The following is an 18858-nucleotide window of genomic DNA, read 5'->3' as shown; positions in this document are numbered from 1 at the left end:
ATGAACTTCTGCAAACCAACTTCAAACCTATGCGAGCCAAACCAAAGAAAGTAGAATGATTGATGATCTTCAAATGAGGGTCACTTGACTTGTATTTATAGCCATCAAGGGTGTCCAATTTCCTTTTGGGTCGACCTGTCCTTTTTGTGCACATGGGGGTTTCCATATTAAAATATATTTTTCCTTAACCAAATTAAATTCTTCCAAAGGCTAGTAGGGGTCTTCCTTGATGAGGAAGATTTTCAAAAGGAGGGAATTTGTCTCGGAGTTGCCTAAATTTACAGTTCTTGAGCACGGTTGCTCAATTACATCATAAAAAGGAACACTTGCATGTCCCAACCCCGACAAGAAATGAAATGACTCATCCTTATGGGGTAAAACAACTGTTATACACCATTCAAAGCAAGCTCTAACCCTTTGAGTTACGTGCAATAATACAAAGAAAAATCAAGCAAAAGTAAAAGGCACAGAAGAGGGTGGAAAAATAAAGCCCGAGTTGGTAACTCATGCATCCATGATTGCTTCCTCCTCACTTCTATACACTTTGGATGTGGATCCCCATCATGTAGTCCCTTTGATCATGGCACTTGGCCATGAAGTCTTCTCCCCTTCGTACCATCATTATTATTCACTAACACCTATCAATTGAAGGGTGGACTGAGGAAATGTTACTTCCCATTGGGGGCTAGAAACACCTAATAGGTTTGTCCTCTAGCCACTCCAACAGAGGGAGGAAACACCATTGCGAATTCAAGGCCCCGATTTTGGAAGGGAAGCCTTATTTGAAGTATTAAATAGCCCTTTACATTCAATCTTGGTTCAATTAAATGCAAAAATGATTATTGTCCTTGATGACTGCTTGTTTTCTCTAGAATTTATGTTGTGATTGTCAAGTGGTTCAACATCCCATGACCTGGGCACCTTACCCACAAGTACCCAGGTCCATAGAAGTATATTGGCACCCATATGTGAAGTGTTGAGAACCTTGGGCCCCCGAGCAGCAACAGCACATCATGCCTACCCCTGGGCACCTCCTACACCCAAAACGTTGTCACTTTGCACTATATTTGATGATTCTTCGAGACGATACACCAAGACCTAGCATACCCCCAGGCCGACCTAGAACCATATGAGGGACAACAACTGATTCAGGGCCCAAATGAGGATGGTCTCACCTTCAGAGACTTGGGAGAGTTAGTAGCACCTAGAAAGCCCTCAACGTTGGAGCAGAGATGGGTATCATGAGCAATTGGAGACCCAGGAGACCACCTTATGGCATCCCATTTGGGATTTGGGGACCACAAAGGGATATTAACAAAGATTTGAGGGCCAACTCTCAAAGGATGATTTTTGGAGGCTTCTACTCCACATTTGGCACTCAAAAGCCTCAATGCATGACACTTGGAGCTCATTTGATAAATGACGTCAACCTAGAAGGCCTCACGGCTCACACATGTGGGCTCTTTCTAGGATTTATGTTGAAAGCTAGTGGGTTGGCTTGTAACCCAATGCATTGTTGTGATTTAACTTGTTTTCTAGGGGCTTTTAGGCTAAATTATGTCTTGTCCTCCTCATATAAATATAGGAGAGGATCATTTTGTAACTCATAATCATCACTTGTGAACTCAGCCTCTCTTGTGAGAATTTTAGCCTCTTGTACCTATTGGAGAGATGTGATCTATGGAGCATATTTTGTCTTGGAGCTATATTCTTGTCTTTGGAGAAGTTGTCTTGGATCAATGATTGGATTGTACATGCATATTGTCTTGTAAGTGCCATTTTATTGAAAATTTCTGATTTCATGTCTAATGTATGGAATAAATTGGTAATCTAGGTTAAATCTTGTGCCCTAATTTTGTTGAATATTAATTGTATTGAAGCTAGGTCATATTATTGCATGCATTACTCATTGTATGATATGTGAATGGCAATCCCTTTGGTGATCTTAAATTAGCTCTCCCAAGTGAATTTTGATCCTCACAAAGGTAATAGTTAGGATTTTGATGCTAGGGAATCAAAATAGCCTTACTCCTTTGCCTGTTTTACCCAATATTAAGAATCCATAGACTCCATCAACCCTAGCACTAGGCATTGGCCATCCATTGTTGGTGAAACCAATTTTTTTCTCTCTTCTATAATTTCGTCCCTCTTAAGGCCAAGCAGCCTAGCTAGGGCTTAGTACGAATTGGCTAGGAAGATAAAGTTTTGGCCTTGGAAGGTCTCAACATCTAGGGTTGAGTGGTTGTTAAAAATCATTCCCCTTTCGTGGCCATTCCTTCCATTTTTTATCCATTATTTCTCTTGCCCTAGTTGTTTGCCTTGGGATAAAACCCTAGTTTAGTAATATCTTCAACTTGAGGGCTTGTTGAAGGTTTCATGTGCCTTTATCTTGATAATACATACTATTGGAAACATTTTCTTGGAATATTGCACCTGATCATCCCAACACACAACATCTCAATCAAACCCTAGTTTTTGCAATGTCACAATTTGGCCTCCACTTGGAAAGCGAATTGCCCCTTCTTCATTGTTGGAGCCTTGTATCTAAATTGTGCCTTTCCTCTAGAAGCCTCTTAGTCACCTTACACCTTTAAGCATAGAAAACCTCTTAGGCGACCTACCTACAGAGACTCCTCCCACTGGTGAATATCTATAAAGAGCAGGGGCTAGTAGCTGTGGTGGCAGTGAGCTATTACCTTATTGTTGTCACTTGGTCTAGTGATAGCCTTGTAGGGTACCCCTCTCCAAGGCCTGCTAGATCTTGCGGCAACAATAAGTACATGAACTAGTAGGTGGAGAGCATTTATGAAGAGTTAGGTGAGCCATTTACAATCAGTAAGGTGAGGTAGGTAAAGTATAGGTGAGATGTACAACTATCTCCTAAAACAGGGATTACAGATATAAATGTATCAAAAAAATGTAATACAATATTTACTTTTCAGCTACTACTAAGTCTCATCATGTGTTTCAATCCACTTTCCTCTAACTTCCTGCAATTTGAAGAAGAAAATAGGGCCATAACGAACATACAGAATTTACAAAAAGCATTAGTCAATATAGAGCTACCTTCTAAATGAAAGCTAGTTGATGGTAACAAGTTGACGGGTAGGGTAAAATATTTCCTTTATCGCCAGGCTTTAGGGAAAAACCCAATAACTTGTATGCATACTTGGCAACACAAACCTCCAATTTAACCCAAATACTTTCAACTTTACTGTCATGAGTTTGCAGACAATGTTTCCAATGCAGATTCAAATTTACAACTTGAAAATGTTCCCACAACGAGGAATCCATACATGTAAATAAAACAGCTAATTAAAGTTTGGATAAGTCATCAGAAAAGATAGATATCAAATGTGAAATGTGTCAAAAGCTAAAAATTTAAGAGTAAAAAGCATCAATGGCAAAGACCCAATTGAAAGTCAGAGAAATTAAGAATTATAGAATTTATGTTGAACAGAAGAATATAAAGAGTTATCTCCATCTCTATTCAAGATGGAAGGTACATGAATGATTACCTGATTCCAGAATGCTCGCTTTTGCAGCTCCCATGGAACTGGACCATCTAACAATCCCTGCATTGACATCAGAAAAGAGAAAATTAATGTCACAATGGAGAAGATAGTGTTTTGGTCTATTGCACAATCCACATCATTCCAAAATTTTGTATTCAAATTTTATTTTTGCCTGGGAAACCTCAGAAATCAGGCCTGCCAATTGAATTCTTGACTTCGAGAAGGTAACAAAATAGTTATTTGCATGATTGTTTCAACTTATTTCCAATTTCACATGGAAAAAACAGACAAATCCAAGATCCTTGTAGTTACAGAAGGTAAGAGGTCATGAAAGGAGAATGAACCATGAGAGGTTCAGATGAAAGGTCAAAGTGACCACATCTTACATACGTCTCCACTTGAGTAGAGGAAAGGATGCAGGAAGGAGAAAGTTTATGGAAAGTCAACTTATAGTTGTGCTCTCCATTGCAAGATTGAGTCCTGGTAATTCTAGCAGTTTCAATGAAGAAACATTAAATGGGAGTTCCAAATGGATAAGCTAGCTAGTTCTAAGATTGAATTTCTATTCATATAATTCTATTGCCTTTAATGAGAAAAACTTTGATGCAAATACTAGATGAGCTAGTTACACCCACAATATCCTATTCCAACCTTGATGAGATAAATTATGTGTCCTTGTATTGTCATCAAATAATGTATTCCTTCTATATTTTCTTCCATGAGAGGTTCAAACTCTTAATTTCACATGATTCTAGGATATGGACAAGTTGTCATTTTTTAGCAACACCACATAGCTGCAGAGGGTTCATAGGCTTTCATATTTCATCAATAAAGGCACAAACCCGTATAGTGGGAAACCTCAGAAATCTGGCCTGCCAATTGAATTCTTGACTTCGAGAAGGTTACAAAAGAGTTAATTGCATGATTGTGTCAACTTATTTCCAATTTCACATGGAAAAACCAGACAAATCCAAGATCCTAGTTATAGAAGGTAAGAGGTCATGAAAGGAAAATGAATAATGAGAGGTTCAGATGAAAGGTCAAAGTGACCGCATCTTACATATGTCTCCGCTTGAGTAGAGGAAAGGACACAGGAAGGAGAATGTTTATGGCAAGTCAACTTATAGTTGTGCTCTCCATTGCAAGATTGGGTCCTGGTAATTCTAGCAGTTTCAATGAAGAAACATTGAATGGGAGTTCCAAAATCATGAGCTAGCTAGTGCTAAGATTGAAGATTCATATAATTCTATTGTCTTTTATGAGAAAAACTTTGATGCAAATACTAGATGAGCTAGTTAAGCCCAAAATATCCTATTCCTATCTTGATGAGATAAATTATGTGTCCTTGTATTGTCATCAAATAATGTATCCCTTCTATATTTGCTTCCATGAGAGGTTCAAACTTTTAATTTCACATGTTTCTAGGATATGGACAACAAGTCATTTTTTAGAAACACCACATAGCTACAGAGGGTTCATAGGCATTCATATTTCATCAATAAAGGCACAAACCCATATAGTTCAAAAGGACAGAAATAAATATATCATATATAGAAGTTACAAAGTTATGATGATATACAGTCAACAAGACTCATATATATAATACCTCAGGGATATGACTAGCCTAATAGGCATGAAGTTTATATAATAACCATTAAGTATACTTATTAATAGTTAGGTGTATTACATGCCCACCTCTCTAGCAAGGCTTCATCTTCAAGCACATGGGGAAACAAAATGAAAAGATAGGCAAAGTTTTAGAGCGATGTTCTTGTATTATAGAATCATCTATTGATCAACGGTCAACTTTTATTGAAAATATTTTTCAATAAGATTCTCAAAAGAGACTTCTCTTACTATGATTTCAAATGTTGAAGAAGAATTAGAAATAGAATTCTAATTCTTTGGAACTGTTGCCTCAAAATCTAGCAATTCTTGTGAAGGGAGCTCACAAGACAAGAACTAGACCAAGGGACAACAATGCAAGGTGTGGCCCATTGTCACCAAGACCACTACCTCCTGCTCTTTAGTGGACTTACACCACAAGGGAGGCTTCCCTATATTAGCTCCCCTAAAGGATAGATCTAGTCCAAGGGATAAAGGTGACCAAATAGGCCAAGGAGGGATGCTATTCTAAGGAACAAGACTCAACTAGCACAATTAGGGCAATCTTTATTCTCCAAGAGGCCTAGTTAGGGGCCAGGGCACAATATGACCTAGGGTTAAAGAATAAGCAATGTCAACAGGCTCATATAAGAGCACAAGGCCAAGAAAAGGCTTACAATAGATGTAGACATTCAATTTGTGGCACAAGAAACCTACAACAAGCCTCAAGTTGAAGCCTAGGGCAAACTAGGGCTTTTCTAGGGCAAAAATTTACCTAGGGCAAAGGACTTCAGCCCTAAAATGGAGAAACTAGCCACCAAAAAAGGTTGATTTTGAGGAAAATACCTCACAACCAAGTGTTGAATCCAATGTTGCAAGATCCTTCCCCTCCCCAAGGATCTAAGGCCGGAACCACGTGCTGTATGAATCCGTGATTCTGACGTTTTGAGACAATTCCTAGAATTCTGAACCACGCGGGCCTGATCCGCAGTGTAATGTTCCAAACTAGGAAAAATAGTGCTATGCAAAGTAAACAATTAAAACAACACCATAAAATTGAAACATTCAGTGTACACCCATAAAAAGTCCAGGAATAACCAACAGCTAAGCCATTTTATTATAATCTGGGAGGAAAGTACAATAATGTGGAAGTGGTGCACCTAGGCTTGCCATTGAATGTGGAAGTGGTGCACCTCGGCTTGCCTCAATGGCAAGCTAAAAGCACCAGGTGATGAATACCAGAAAGCCCAACGACTGCCATAACCAGCTCCTCCAGAAAACTGCGCTACTACTACTAAAACTGCACTGTTGCCTGACTTCGCCCCCTGATTTTCCCACTCTAGAGTGCCCAGAAAATTCTATAAAATCAGGAGCGTAATCCCTGCCAAAAACCCAGAAAGGGTTTCCCTTGGTTCCAACCTTCAAAAATTGACCCTTCACAGCTTGGCCCTCCTCCACATACGAATTATGTTGTTGTGATTGCTCCTGTCAATCTCTGCACTCCCAACTCCAACAACCCTCCTCAAATGGCCCTCCAAATGATCTCCCAGCTCCCTAGCTCCAAAATTCCCGAGATAATGTTGCCCCAACGAATTTCACTCCAATGACTGCGCAGCCCCAGTGCTGCTATTACTATCCCTGTTCTGCGTTGCTATTACTCTCCCTATTCTGTGTTGCTACTACTCTCCCTGCTACTGGAACTCAACATCCTTGCTGTTACTCGTCCTCCTACTACTCCTTTCACTGCAGTGGTAACTCGATTCTGCGTTGTTGTTATTCTCCTTGCTCTGCGCTGCTGCTACTCTCCCTACTGCTGGAACTCAACCTCCTTGTTGTTACTCAGCCTCCTGCAGTTGTACTCGACCTTCATGCTTATACTTTCCTATTGTTGTAACACGGTGCTTCTGCTGCTCCTTTCCCTGCTGCTGTAACTCAACCTCCTAGCTATTACTTCCCCTTGCTGTTGTAACTCGACTTGTTATTGCAACTCGACTCACTGCAACTGGTACGATTTGGAACGAAGTAGAACTCCCTCCTAGGGTTAGCACTTGAAGTCCACCGAAGGAAGGGTTGAGATCTCTGCTCGAAGACACTCATGTGCTAAACAGTACAGTAACCCGGCTAAACAGTTCGATCAACTAAGATTGAGTTCAATATGTCAAAAGCTAAGATGTCCAAATGAGGAGAGTTTCGTTCCTTATATAGATTTCGTGGAGCACTTTTCCCTCCATCGTGGGTCCCTCACCTAACCATCGATTTCCCCTCCATGCAAATTGAACTAGGGAATGCGTATTCCCTAGTATGGGTGGCCCCCACGTATACTTAACCACATCGAAATAACTTCTACTAAGTCTAGCCTCCTAATAAAATCGAATGGGCCCCCATCACCTCCAAAATTGGCCCCAAAATGTAGAAATTAATACTGCTCCAAAATAATTTAGGAAGGGACATGACAGTCCTCCCCTCCCAAATGTTGCTTGTCCCCAAGCAACTTCAGTGCTGGACGCTCAAGTATGTGCTCGCCCTCCCAAGTAGCATTCTCAACCGGCAAGCTCCTCCAATGCACCAAAAATCAGTGTTGTTAAAATCGCGATAAAATCGCGATTTTATCGAAAAAGCGCGATTTTTTCATTTACCCGATTCAAATCGCGATTTTTATGCATAAAAATCGCCACTTTTTTTATAACGATTTTTATCGAAAAAATCGCGAGTTTTTGAAAATATCGCGATTTTTTCGAAAAAATCGCGATTTTTTCCTTAAAAATCGCAGGCCGTCGGGGCAGCGGGCTTTTTATATGCAAAATCGATTTTTATTATGTCATTTTGCTGTTTGCGCGCGGAGGAGGAGGAGAAGAGGTGAGGGAGAGGAGCTGAAGGGTTTCCGTCAGATTTGGGAGCGAATCGAAGCGTTTTTAAGAGGAATCCAAGCCTAGATCACCAATTTGTCCATAAAAGAGGTATGTAGATTAATTTTTTTTGGTTTTGCTTCTATAAAAACTTTGGTTTTCATTGTTTTTAAAGAATTTTTTGAAATTTTTCATTGATTTGGGATGGGTAATTTGTTATGACTATGAGAACCAATTTGTTATTTTTATTTTCTCATTTTTTTTAAACATTGTTTATTTTTTTTGAATTTTCATTGTTTTTTGGCATTTGGTTGGGTAACTTGGGTTTAGAAATTGGGATTTTGGAAATAATTAGCTTGTAATTTTGCAAATGCTAAATTGTAATTTGTATTATCATTTATGTAATCCTAAATTCCTATTTCCTAATCCTTATTTTTCCATAGGTTTGCAAATTCAAAATTCAAAAACAAACATGCCAAGGAAATTGGATCCTTTCTGGGAATATGGTGACCCTAAAACTCCGAATGATAGACAAAACTTGTATTGCAAGTTGTGTGGAAAGGAAATATTCGGGGGGGTGTACAGGTTGAAGTTCCACCTTGCACAAATCCCTGGACGTGATGTGGGGCCCTATCTAAAGACAAATGCTGAAATTATCCAAAAAGCCATGAGAGCATTGGGAGAATTAGAGCACACTAGAGACGCCAAAGAAGAACTCAAAAGGCAACTAAAAAGGTCAGCTGACAGAAGTGGGCCAAGTGGCACAGGTTCTACTGCAGCGTCAGTCAATCCGGTAGCTGCATCATCATATTTTGTTCCTCGAACCACACCTGGTTCACAACCAACTATTGGTTCAATGCTAAAAAGAACTGAAAAAGAAAAAGCTGACAAGTTGATGACAAAATTTCTCCTCTGGAGTGATATTCCTTTCAGCATTATAAGGAATAATCCATTTTTCCAACCTACTGTTGATGCTATTGCCAGTGTTGGCCCGGGGTACAAACTCCCTTCTCTTCATGATTTCAGAGGCCGGCTTCTTCAAGATGAAAAGCGTGACTGCACCCAAAGATTGGAGGATTTTAGGGCATCATGGGCACAAACAGGATGCACTGTTATGTCAGATGGTTGGACTGACCAAAAGGGGAGAACCCTTATAAACTTCTTGGTTAGTTGTCCCAAGGGGACTATGTTTATCAAATCTGTTGATGCAACTCATCAAATCAAAGATGCAAGAACTTTATGTGATTTGCTGGATGTGTTTATTTTGGAGGTGGGTGCAGAAAATGTTGTCCAAGTCATAACGGACAATGCTGCAAATTATGTTGCTGCTGGTAGAATGCTTATGGACAGGCATCCTGCTTTATTTTGGACACCTTGTGCTGCCCATTGTATTGATTTGATGTTAGAGGACATTGGGAAAATTCCCTTTGTCAAAGAGGTTGTTGACTCATCAAAAAGCATCACAAAATTTATTTACAATCACACATCTGTGCTTAGCTTGATGAGAAGATTCACCAACAACAAAGAGTTGGTGCGCCCCGCCATTACACGGTTTGCGACGAGTTTCATATCTCTTCAATCCCTCGTGAATTCTATGTGGGATTTGAAGAGAATGTTTCTTTCAGAGGAGTGGCGTGCTTCGTCAATGAGCCGCAAACCAGAAGCAGAGGCCGTCTGCAGACTAGTTTCATACCAGGAAGACTTCTGGGCGGGAGTGCAGGAGGTGTGCGTTGTTACAGAACCTTTGGTAAAGGTTCTTCGGTTGGTTGATGGTGAGAAGCCCGCAATGGGCTATTTGTATGAAGCCATGGACAGGGCCAAAGAAGCCATTCGGTCCTACTATGATGACAAGGGAGATGATGGGTTCCAGAGACAACTCCTTCTATGGAAGGTCATTGATGAGCGATGGAACAACACACTCCATCGTCCAATTCATGCTGCGGGGCTTTTCCTGAACCCTGCATTTTCTTATGCATGTGGGTTTAATTTTGATGTTGAGGTCGTGGAAGGATTATTAACCTGTGTCCAGAAGATGGTGAGATCTTCAGAAGAACGTATGGAGATCTCTAGACAAATTGAGCAATATAAGTTGTCAGGTGGCACATTTGGCTTTGAGATGGCTGTCATTGATAGGACGGTTAAAATGCCAGGTATTTTTTAGTTTGTACTTTGTAACTTTGTTTCAAATTTCATTGTTTCTTCAAATTCCATTTTTTTCTTATGTTTATTTAAAATTTTATTTGTAATTTTGTTGTAGACGCATGGTGGAAGATGTATGGTGGCAGAGTACCCCTTTTGCAAAATCTTGCCGTACGCATCCTCAGCCAAACATGCAGCTCCTCGGGATGTGAGCGCAATTGGAGTGTATTTGAAAAAATACACAACAAGAAGCGCAATAGGTTAACACTTAAACATTTAAAATATTGCAAATTTCCAAATAAATTTTTGAATTCATTAAAGTTTTAAACAATATTTTTTTTATAATATTAATTATTAATTATTAATTTATTATTTCATGAACTTTGTACAGGTTGGAGTCCCATAGACTTAATGACATGGTCTATGTCTACTACAATCTTCGATTGTGGGTGAAACAACTAGAGAAGACACCTGATACGGAAGCCATCTCATTGGATGGGATTGACACCACTGCTGAATGGAGGGTTGAGACCGAGAGGCCTCTCATGGATCCCACTGAGGATTGGTTAGTGCAGGATGAGGGGGAGGAGGAGGGGGAGGAGGAGGAGGAGGAGGAGCAGGAGCAGGAGGAGGAGGAGTTGGAGAAGCAGGAGGAGGAGGTGACACCGCCTACCCGGGCTACCCGGGCTACCACTACCAGAGGACGTGGTCTCCGTCCACCTCGGCCTCCTGTAGCTGCTACTACTAGTTCTTCAGCTTCTAGAGCACGTCAGACTCCACTGCCATTTCCACCACCACAGGCACCAGCTTCTACATCTAGAGGGAAAGAGAAAGTTGTGCCATTTTCTCGCAAGAGGGGCAGAGGAAATCAATAGGATTAGACTTTCATTTTATTGTATATGACATTATGACATGATGAGATACATTATCATATTTTTTGTTGATATTTTGAGGCTGAGTTGGACTTGGGACTCAGGACTTACTATTCAGGACATGATTCAATGTTATGTGTGATTTTAGCGCTAGAAATGATATTAAACATCTTATATATTAGTTTTTTTATCATATTTATGTGTCAATGTATTTATTTTATGTTGTAGATGGTTTAGATATTAAAAAAATTGAAAAAAAATGAATATTTTTGTGCCAAACGATTTTTTCCCGCTTTTTTCCGATTTTTTCCCGATTTTAACGATTTTTTCCGCTTTTTTCCCAGCGCCGATTAAATCCCGATCGCGATGTGTGCAACACTGCCAAAAATCACTTGTCCTCAAGCAATGCCTGAACGAGCATCCTCTCTAACTGTTGCTCCCCACTGCCACTGCAACATGTGCTAGGGTCCCAAATGTGCCACTGAATCGTCCCTGACCTTAGCACTTGTTGATCAGTGGTTGTCATTGATGTCAACCCAAACAACACCAGGGGCTACCCCGATCTTGCATGGGCATTTTGACTTGACAACTTACTCTATTATGAATCAAGGATCTTCTAGATGGATTCTACTCGTCGAAATGTTTCCGTTGATATATGGCACGCCAAGTAGTTCTTCACGGTTTGAGAGATATTCATGTTTGAAGTTAGTAACCCCAGTTAGTGGGCTAGAACCCTATGGGGTTGTGGCATGGCACTCCTAATTGGTTGTGGTCATTGAATAGTCAATAATTAATAATAAAAATTGCTCCTAAAATTCCTCCAACGTTCACTTCTTGAGAACCCTCTCAACTCAAGATATTCATATAAATAATGACCCTCATATCCTCCTCTAGTAGGGATTTTGTGGCTTCAAACAGGTCATCGTGGCATTTTCGCTATAACTTTTTTCTGTGAAGCTTCAAGAGCTGAAATTAAAACCCATTTGAGCCGAAATCTTGATGAACTTCGAGACCGAATTTCAGATATTGGCTCGCTATATTTTTGGAGATATGATCTGAGGAAGTTAGGGTTTTTGTAGGCTCACGAATTCCATGTCAAATAGGTGACATTGGGAAAATCGTCATAACTTTCTCTCTGAGCATTGGGTTCCAATTTCGTAAATAGTCACAAAAATAGGACGAATTGTAGTATGTTGAGTAGCGTTTTCAGGGCCAAAGTTCGTAACAGTGACACGTGGCACTTCATACAAGTTTGCTCTACTGAACCAGTCTATAGTCAAGCCATTGTGGGAGATTGGGCATAACTCTTTCTTCATTGTGGGAGATTGGGCATAACTCTTTCTTGAAGAATCCAATCTTGATCAGACGTGTGGGGTTGGAAAGAGGACTCAGAGGGCTACCAGAGGACAAAATTTCAGACCTTGGAGATCCGAAATTACATAGATACAACAGATTCAATATCGAGCTCCTAGAAGGCAAGAAAAAGCATGCATTCAAGGATCATTGCAGTAAGGACCACGAATCAACAGTCAAGGGTAAGTCTCCTACAGCAAGGTATGTATGATTAGTGTTTACATTTGAAATATGAGTATCATCTCTAACATATGTTTTTGCAGGACAATGTAAGTACATACAAGGTCTCGGTTATATCTCTATGCCTCTATATGTCACAGTTAGTTTTGATACCACATTTCGAATGTCCTATTCTTGATACTACACATTTGATGCTACATATTATTGATGCTACACCAAGTCTACTAAATCTATATGATGTTGTACAGTCATGTTACTTGTCTTGTCATAGTTCATAGAATGGTCTTTGTTGTTGTACTGAGACCTTGGTCCATCACAAGTCTAGTGTCTGTCATCAGTTTTTATTGTATATCTTTAGGTCAGTTTTGGATATAGTCTTGCATAGAGTCCAAGCCTATATCAAGAGTGGGAGTCTTTGTCTACTACTGCAACAAGTCAACAACAAAAGTAACAAGCACACTTCAGGTATACATTGTAATTTTAATTTGTATTTATTCATTATTATGCACTTACATGTGTTTTGCAGGCAGAGGTAAGTTGAAGGGTATTTTGTTTTGTTTTGGGATTGGTTTCGCCGGGCAAATTTTGCATGCAGGTAGAAGAAGATTCAAGTACAACTTCAAGCAAGAATTCAAGAGCAGAAGTATCAAATCAAAGGAAGCATTGCAGCGGGACATCCTTTGAAGACATGACAGCCATCCGTATATTGTGAAGAAGTGTCAAGGCCAAGAGTCATCATTGTAAAGTTGTAAAAGAGTCATTTGTAAAAGTGTCATCATTGGAAGAGTCATTATTGTAAAAGAGTCAATCTGCCTAGAGTCGAAAAGGCATTATTGGGAGGTATAGGAGTCTCTGTTGGGATGATGTCATGGTTGGGTTGCAGGTCATAGCGTGATTGGGTGTTAGGTCAAAATCATTGTTATATCATTGTAACGTGGATCATTGTCCCGGCTACGGGAGTCCACACTTTTGTATTTACTTTTGTCTTTATAGGGTGGCAGGGAGGTGCTAGGCTGGTGCATGAAGTCGCCTACAGGTTGGAGCCTGAGAACACTTCAGGGTGGTTGGTTGGTCTAGGATGTTGGAGCATCCATTCGGTTGACTACTGAGGAAACCAGGGCGTTGGGGCGTCCTTCCAGTGGGAGTTGGAGAAGAATGCTTTTCTAGAATTCTAGGAAGTAGTTGCTTACATTTCAGTTGGGGCTGAAGATTAAAGAATTTATTAAAAAGCGTTCGGTGGTTTTTGACCCAGAGGGGGTTTTCCACCTAGAATTCTTATGTCTACTGTGTTCTTTTATTCACTGTTATTACTACATAAACATTAATAATAATTGAAGATTAACTAGTGCTCTGAAAAGATTTAAAGGTGCTAATTGCTAAGGAATACTTATTCACCCCCCTCTCAGTGTTTCCAACAGCGTTGTCCTAATATAAAAAAATCCTTCAATACCAGGATCCCAGGCCATCCTGTCCAACATGAAGCTCCCCTCGCTCCACTCACTATCTTGCCTAGTGCAAGTACCAGAAGTCCCTTGCTCCATCAGTGACTCGCTAAAGCCCAATGGAAGATCTATATGATCTCCCCTTGTAGTAGCAGGCGCATCCCTAAAGGTTATTGAGTTGTGAAGAGTTGTGATGCCCTAGTCCCGGAATGGTGCCACCATGTTGACGTTATGCTACTCTGACTATGTCATACTCCCCATCATGCACAAAAAGTATCCTCCTCTGGAACTCGATGGTGGAATACTGAAAGAGAAGAGACACATCCTACCTGGGCATCTCCATGGTGCCAAGGCCTACCCATCCAAATCTAACTCTGAACCTGTGTAGCAACAGAGAATGTCTGCCTCCCCATATGATGAAACCCTTTGTGAACCCCCATGTGTCATCCCAATAGCGAACTATATCACTCTTTGCCACGACTCCGCTCATCATGAGTGATCTATCGATCAACTGAATCCCTGCATCCCATAGCCAGACCTTCTGCGACATAGCCCTGACAACCGATGGAATCGCTCTGGCCCTCATCTCTAGTCCCTGCATGCCACCCATATATAGGCTCCATACATCACAAACTAATCTGAGGCATGCTAATTTGTCTTGTGCCTGCCACTGTGTAGTACTGATGACCACTGGAAACCACATGTGCTAAATAGCTACCCCCTAAATGCAACCAATAGATGGGTATCTGATATGCGCAATCGACTCACTATATGCGGATCCATCCTGCTCTTGCTAACCATCACCACTGGTTCGGCTACCCGCACCTTGGAGAATGTGTCGATACAATGTCGGGAACCCAGATACATATTGGACAACTAACTCAGTTGTACACGGTATCCTCTACTCATGCATGGTCCAGACATGCCCTATGGAAAGAGTGACACATGTCTCCCCTGTGACCAGCTCCTCAGGCATAGGATCATTGATGAATGATATGCCATCCATGTCAGTGATCACTTCATCCCTCGACCTGTGGCTCTCCACTAGCACACTGACTCGATGCCCCTGCTGAGAAGTCTCCCATCTATCGCACCAAGTGTCATCCAAATATCTTGGGTGAGTTCCCCATCCCCTGTTGCTCATGCCCAGAGTGTCAAAGGACAACAACCAGATTGCCCGTTCCTGTAAGTGATGTAGAAGAGGGTCAGGCGTGTGAGTCCCCGCGGATACCATCAAGTATCGCTCATTTGTGTCCCCATCAATCTTGGATGAACTACACCCAAAGGTATGCCTGGTATCTCCGTCCATGGGTGTCCCTGGAGGCAACGCTCCAAGACCTCGCTATGCAGCACCATACACCTCTGCATACCACCAATCATCCCAGTACTCCTGGACATGCCACTGTACATCGCGACCTACCCCTGTACACTGTTGGATACCCTCGACTACAACTATGCCATCCCGTACCGTCCTGCTTCCCGCCTATGTCATTGCACCTGTCACTCCCCGCATGTACTCAAGAGCTGCCCACATCTCGTCCCAAGGTAGGAGAGTCCCTCTGCCCAGGATACTCTAGACAAACACTTCCCAATCTTCTGAGACAACATTTAGGGCTGTCCTCAACATAAGCTCCTGATCTGGTGTCACTCCTATAGCAATCAACTGATCTCGGATCTCATTCAGTCCTCTGAGAAAGGTGTCAATCGATTGACCCTTCTTCACCTGATACGACCTCATCTGGTTCTCGAGCAACATTCTTCTCTACACAGAAGTATGCTAGTACATGTTCTTGAGAGCCTCCCACATCTCAATTTCCGTTTCCTTCTCGGCTATATGTGGTACCACATGATCCTTAACCTCGTCAAGGATAATGCACTTGGCCCTCGCCATCGCCTCTTCGTACTTGTCATTATCATTTGGGTCGACTGGGATAGCTATCGTCTTCAAAGCGAAGTTCTTGACACGATTCCTGTCAAGCACTGATAAGATTCTGGCCTTCCAAATTGCGAAGTTCGATGCTCCGTCCAGTCTATCCTGGTCTCTTACCCCGTGAAGTGCCATGACACTCCTCTACTTCCCTCTTAGAAGTTCTCTGTTCGACTCCTCTGAGTCTCTACTTCCCATCTAGAAGTTCTCTTTTGGACTCCCTATGAGTCCTGATTTCCCTCCTGGAAATCCTTCTACCGCTTGTCGAGATGCCCCCTACTCTGATCGTCTTGTGCAACTGCACTGCTGATCCAGGTTCCTCGACTAGAAACCCTCGGTAACAACTCCTTTGGCCCTGCTCTGTCAGGTACTGTTCTGCCTACAGTACCTCACTAACTCCACTCTGCAGTATTTCTGCAACCTTCTAGACTCCAGCAATTGCCTCTCTGTAAACTGCGTCAGCCCCTCTCTGGCTCATGTTGGCTCTGCGTCACCCTAGATGGGTCTGCGTCAGCCCTTGGATGCCCTGCATCAGCCCTCTGGCCCTCTACGTCAGCAACGCTAGCCTCTCTGAGGCTCTGCGCAGCTCCTGGCTTCTTCTGTGTGGCTCTGGCTGGCTCTGCGTCACACTTCCTTGGCTTCTGCGCTGCTAGAAACAACTTTTGTCACCTTGGGACAGCTGTTTTCTGCTGCTATTGCTCCACTCGGCTGATGTCTTTTAGTCCTCCTGTGATCTGCAATCACGCTCTGATACCATGTTGAAGTTTCTAAGTTTACTTAGTTTAGAAACCCTTCATGCACTTTTTCTGATTTATTCCTACCTACTTGTTATTTTTCTTTAACAAGTTATTTACAAAGTAAATACTGAAAATAAACACCAGTGCATGCTCAACATATTACAGATCAGCAACTAAAAGAAACAAGAACAAACACACCACATGACACCATTATTTTTGGACCAATGTCCCCGGAAAAACCCAATGTAGGAAAACCGGTGCAGCTATCTGAGGGTTTTCTTATTAAGCAATATCAGAGTACAATCTGGGTGCCGAAACTGACCTACCCAACAGAGAATTTCCTTAGCAACTATACCTCACAGTTTGAGAGAAATCTCCTAGCTGAAACCCCAGAAAATCCTTCCGAAAGCTCCTCAGCACAAAACTGCTCTGCAACCCCAGCATCTGCCCAATCTGGACTGCTTCAACCCCTCTCTATCTCACGCTGGCCCTGCGTCAGCCTTTCTTGGCCTGCGTCAGCCCCGTGAGGCCCTACGTCAGCTTTATGGGCCTTTGCATCAGACACGCTGGCCTCTCTAATGCTCTGCCCAGTACTTGGCTGCCTCTGTGTGGCCCTGCGTGAGCCCTTGCTGGCTCTGCGTCACTCTCCTTGGCTGCTGCGCTACTCTCCCAGCGCAATCTCTGCCTTCTCTGTTTCTCTATACTCAATGCCCCTCAGCTGCTTTCCCGATCACTGATTCTATCTCTCTTAGCAAACCCCGCTCTAGAGAATAGAATGACTAATCATCTAATGTACTCTCCAAGTGACCCTCAAGCCTCCTCTTATACTTTTCCTGTTGACATCTCAACGGCCGAGATTAAGTCCCTAATCAACGTCTAAGATTAGATCTGGCTTGATCCATGTCTTTTGGACCATTCTAACACAGATTCATATTAATACACATTAATATTTTATTTTCCCTAAGTTTATGCTTAGGGACTCCATTAAAAGTATTAATAATTTTAATATCTCCTGATCTATTTAGAATCTGCCCAAACCCTTTCTCGGTATTGGAGATCTCATGTGCCCCAACCTCTCCACCAAATTTCGTTTCTGGAGCACATCTGATGCTACCCCAAATCAACAACGTGCACTCTAGTTGCACCAATAGGGAATCCAACCACTCCCCAACGTGAGTCAATTTGGCCATGGACTCAGAACAAATCGCTCTCAAGCCCTCCAGCTCCTCGTTCTGCTGCAAAATAGCCTCTCACATTAACGCGACCTTCCCTTTTAATGCTAGAAGGTCGGCCTGAAATTGATGGAACCGTCGTGGGCATCTATCACCTGTAAACTCGGTCACGACTCCAGATACCTCAGCAACTGTTGGCATCTCGTCCATGGGTGGCACCCCCTCAACAGATGGCTCTATGTGTGTAGGCTCTATCCTCTCCACCAAGGTGTCAATTGGGGTTATCAAAGAGGTCTCTAATAAAGGTGACTCCTGCGCCACACCGGGTATATCAATGTGCTCCTCACCATCCTATGGGCTCTCAGCATCATGCTCAACCTCCTCCTCAGGCTCCTGATATCTAAAGCCAGGTCTCCACCAGTAAAAGCGCCCCCTGGTCTCACCCTCTAACCGTCTCTGTCTTGCCTTCTCCCTTTCAGGAGATCTGGTGCCCTGATCTGGTCGACTTTCCCCACATGATGTAGATGGTTGCACCCCCACGGCCTGCACACCCCTAACGTCTCTACTGTAAGGGTGAGGATGGGTTTGGTCTGTCACCCTCCTCAATTGGGCCAACCTCTCATCGTCCCAATGAATTCTACCCCAGAATTTCTACATACTAGGTTTCCCTTTAGCCATGGGTTTGTCTCCGTCACTATGCGTACATGCCCAATTCTCCCATGATCTTACTGGTTACCCACAGCTAGGCCAAGATCATGCTCTGATACCACTGTAATGTTCCAAAATAGGAAAAATAGTGCTATGCAAAGCAAACAATTAAAACAATACCATAAAATTGAAACATTCATAAAAAGTCCATGAATAACCAACAGCTAAGCCATTTTATTATAATCTGGGAGGAAAGTACAATAATGTGGAAGTGGTGCACCTGGGCTTGCCTCAATGGCAAGCTACAAGCACCAAGTGATGAATACCAGAAAGCCCAACGACTACCATAACTAGCTCCTCCAGAAAATTGCGCTACTACTACTGGAATTGCACTGCTGCCTGACTTCGCCCCCTGATTTTCC

The 18858-nt window shown here is 42.2% G+C and overlaps 1 protein-coding gene across 6 annotated transcripts in view; it reads right to left on the bottom strand.

Annotated features, from left to right (window-relative positions):
- LOC149251810 (uncharacterized) overlaps positions 1-18858 on the bottom strand; it is a 395150-nt gene that overhangs the window by 304208 nt on the left and 72084 nt on the right. For all 6 annotated transcript variants that reach the window (XR_016266907.1, XM_089459577.1, XM_089459575.1 and 3 more), the window contains exon 3: positions 3519-3575. Coding sequence is in view for 5 of the 6 variants with exons in the window: in XM_089459577.1 (XP_089315703.1) it covers positions 3519-3575 (57 nt within the window). In the remaining variant the exon portion in view is untranslated. The remainder of the gene's footprint in view (positions 1-3518; positions 3576-18858) is intronic.

The sequence above is a fragment of the Pinus tabuliformis genome, chromosome 7 (genome assembly GCF_031772625.1).
Source record: "Pinus tabuliformis cultivar Carrire ecotype Pingquan chromosome 7, CPIR1, whole genome shotgun sequence".
Lineage (NCBI taxonomy): Eukaryota > Viridiplantae > Streptophyta > Pinopsida > Pinales > Pinaceae > Pinus > Pinus tabuliformis.
This window is presented reverse-complemented; position numbering and strand designations above follow the sequence as displayed.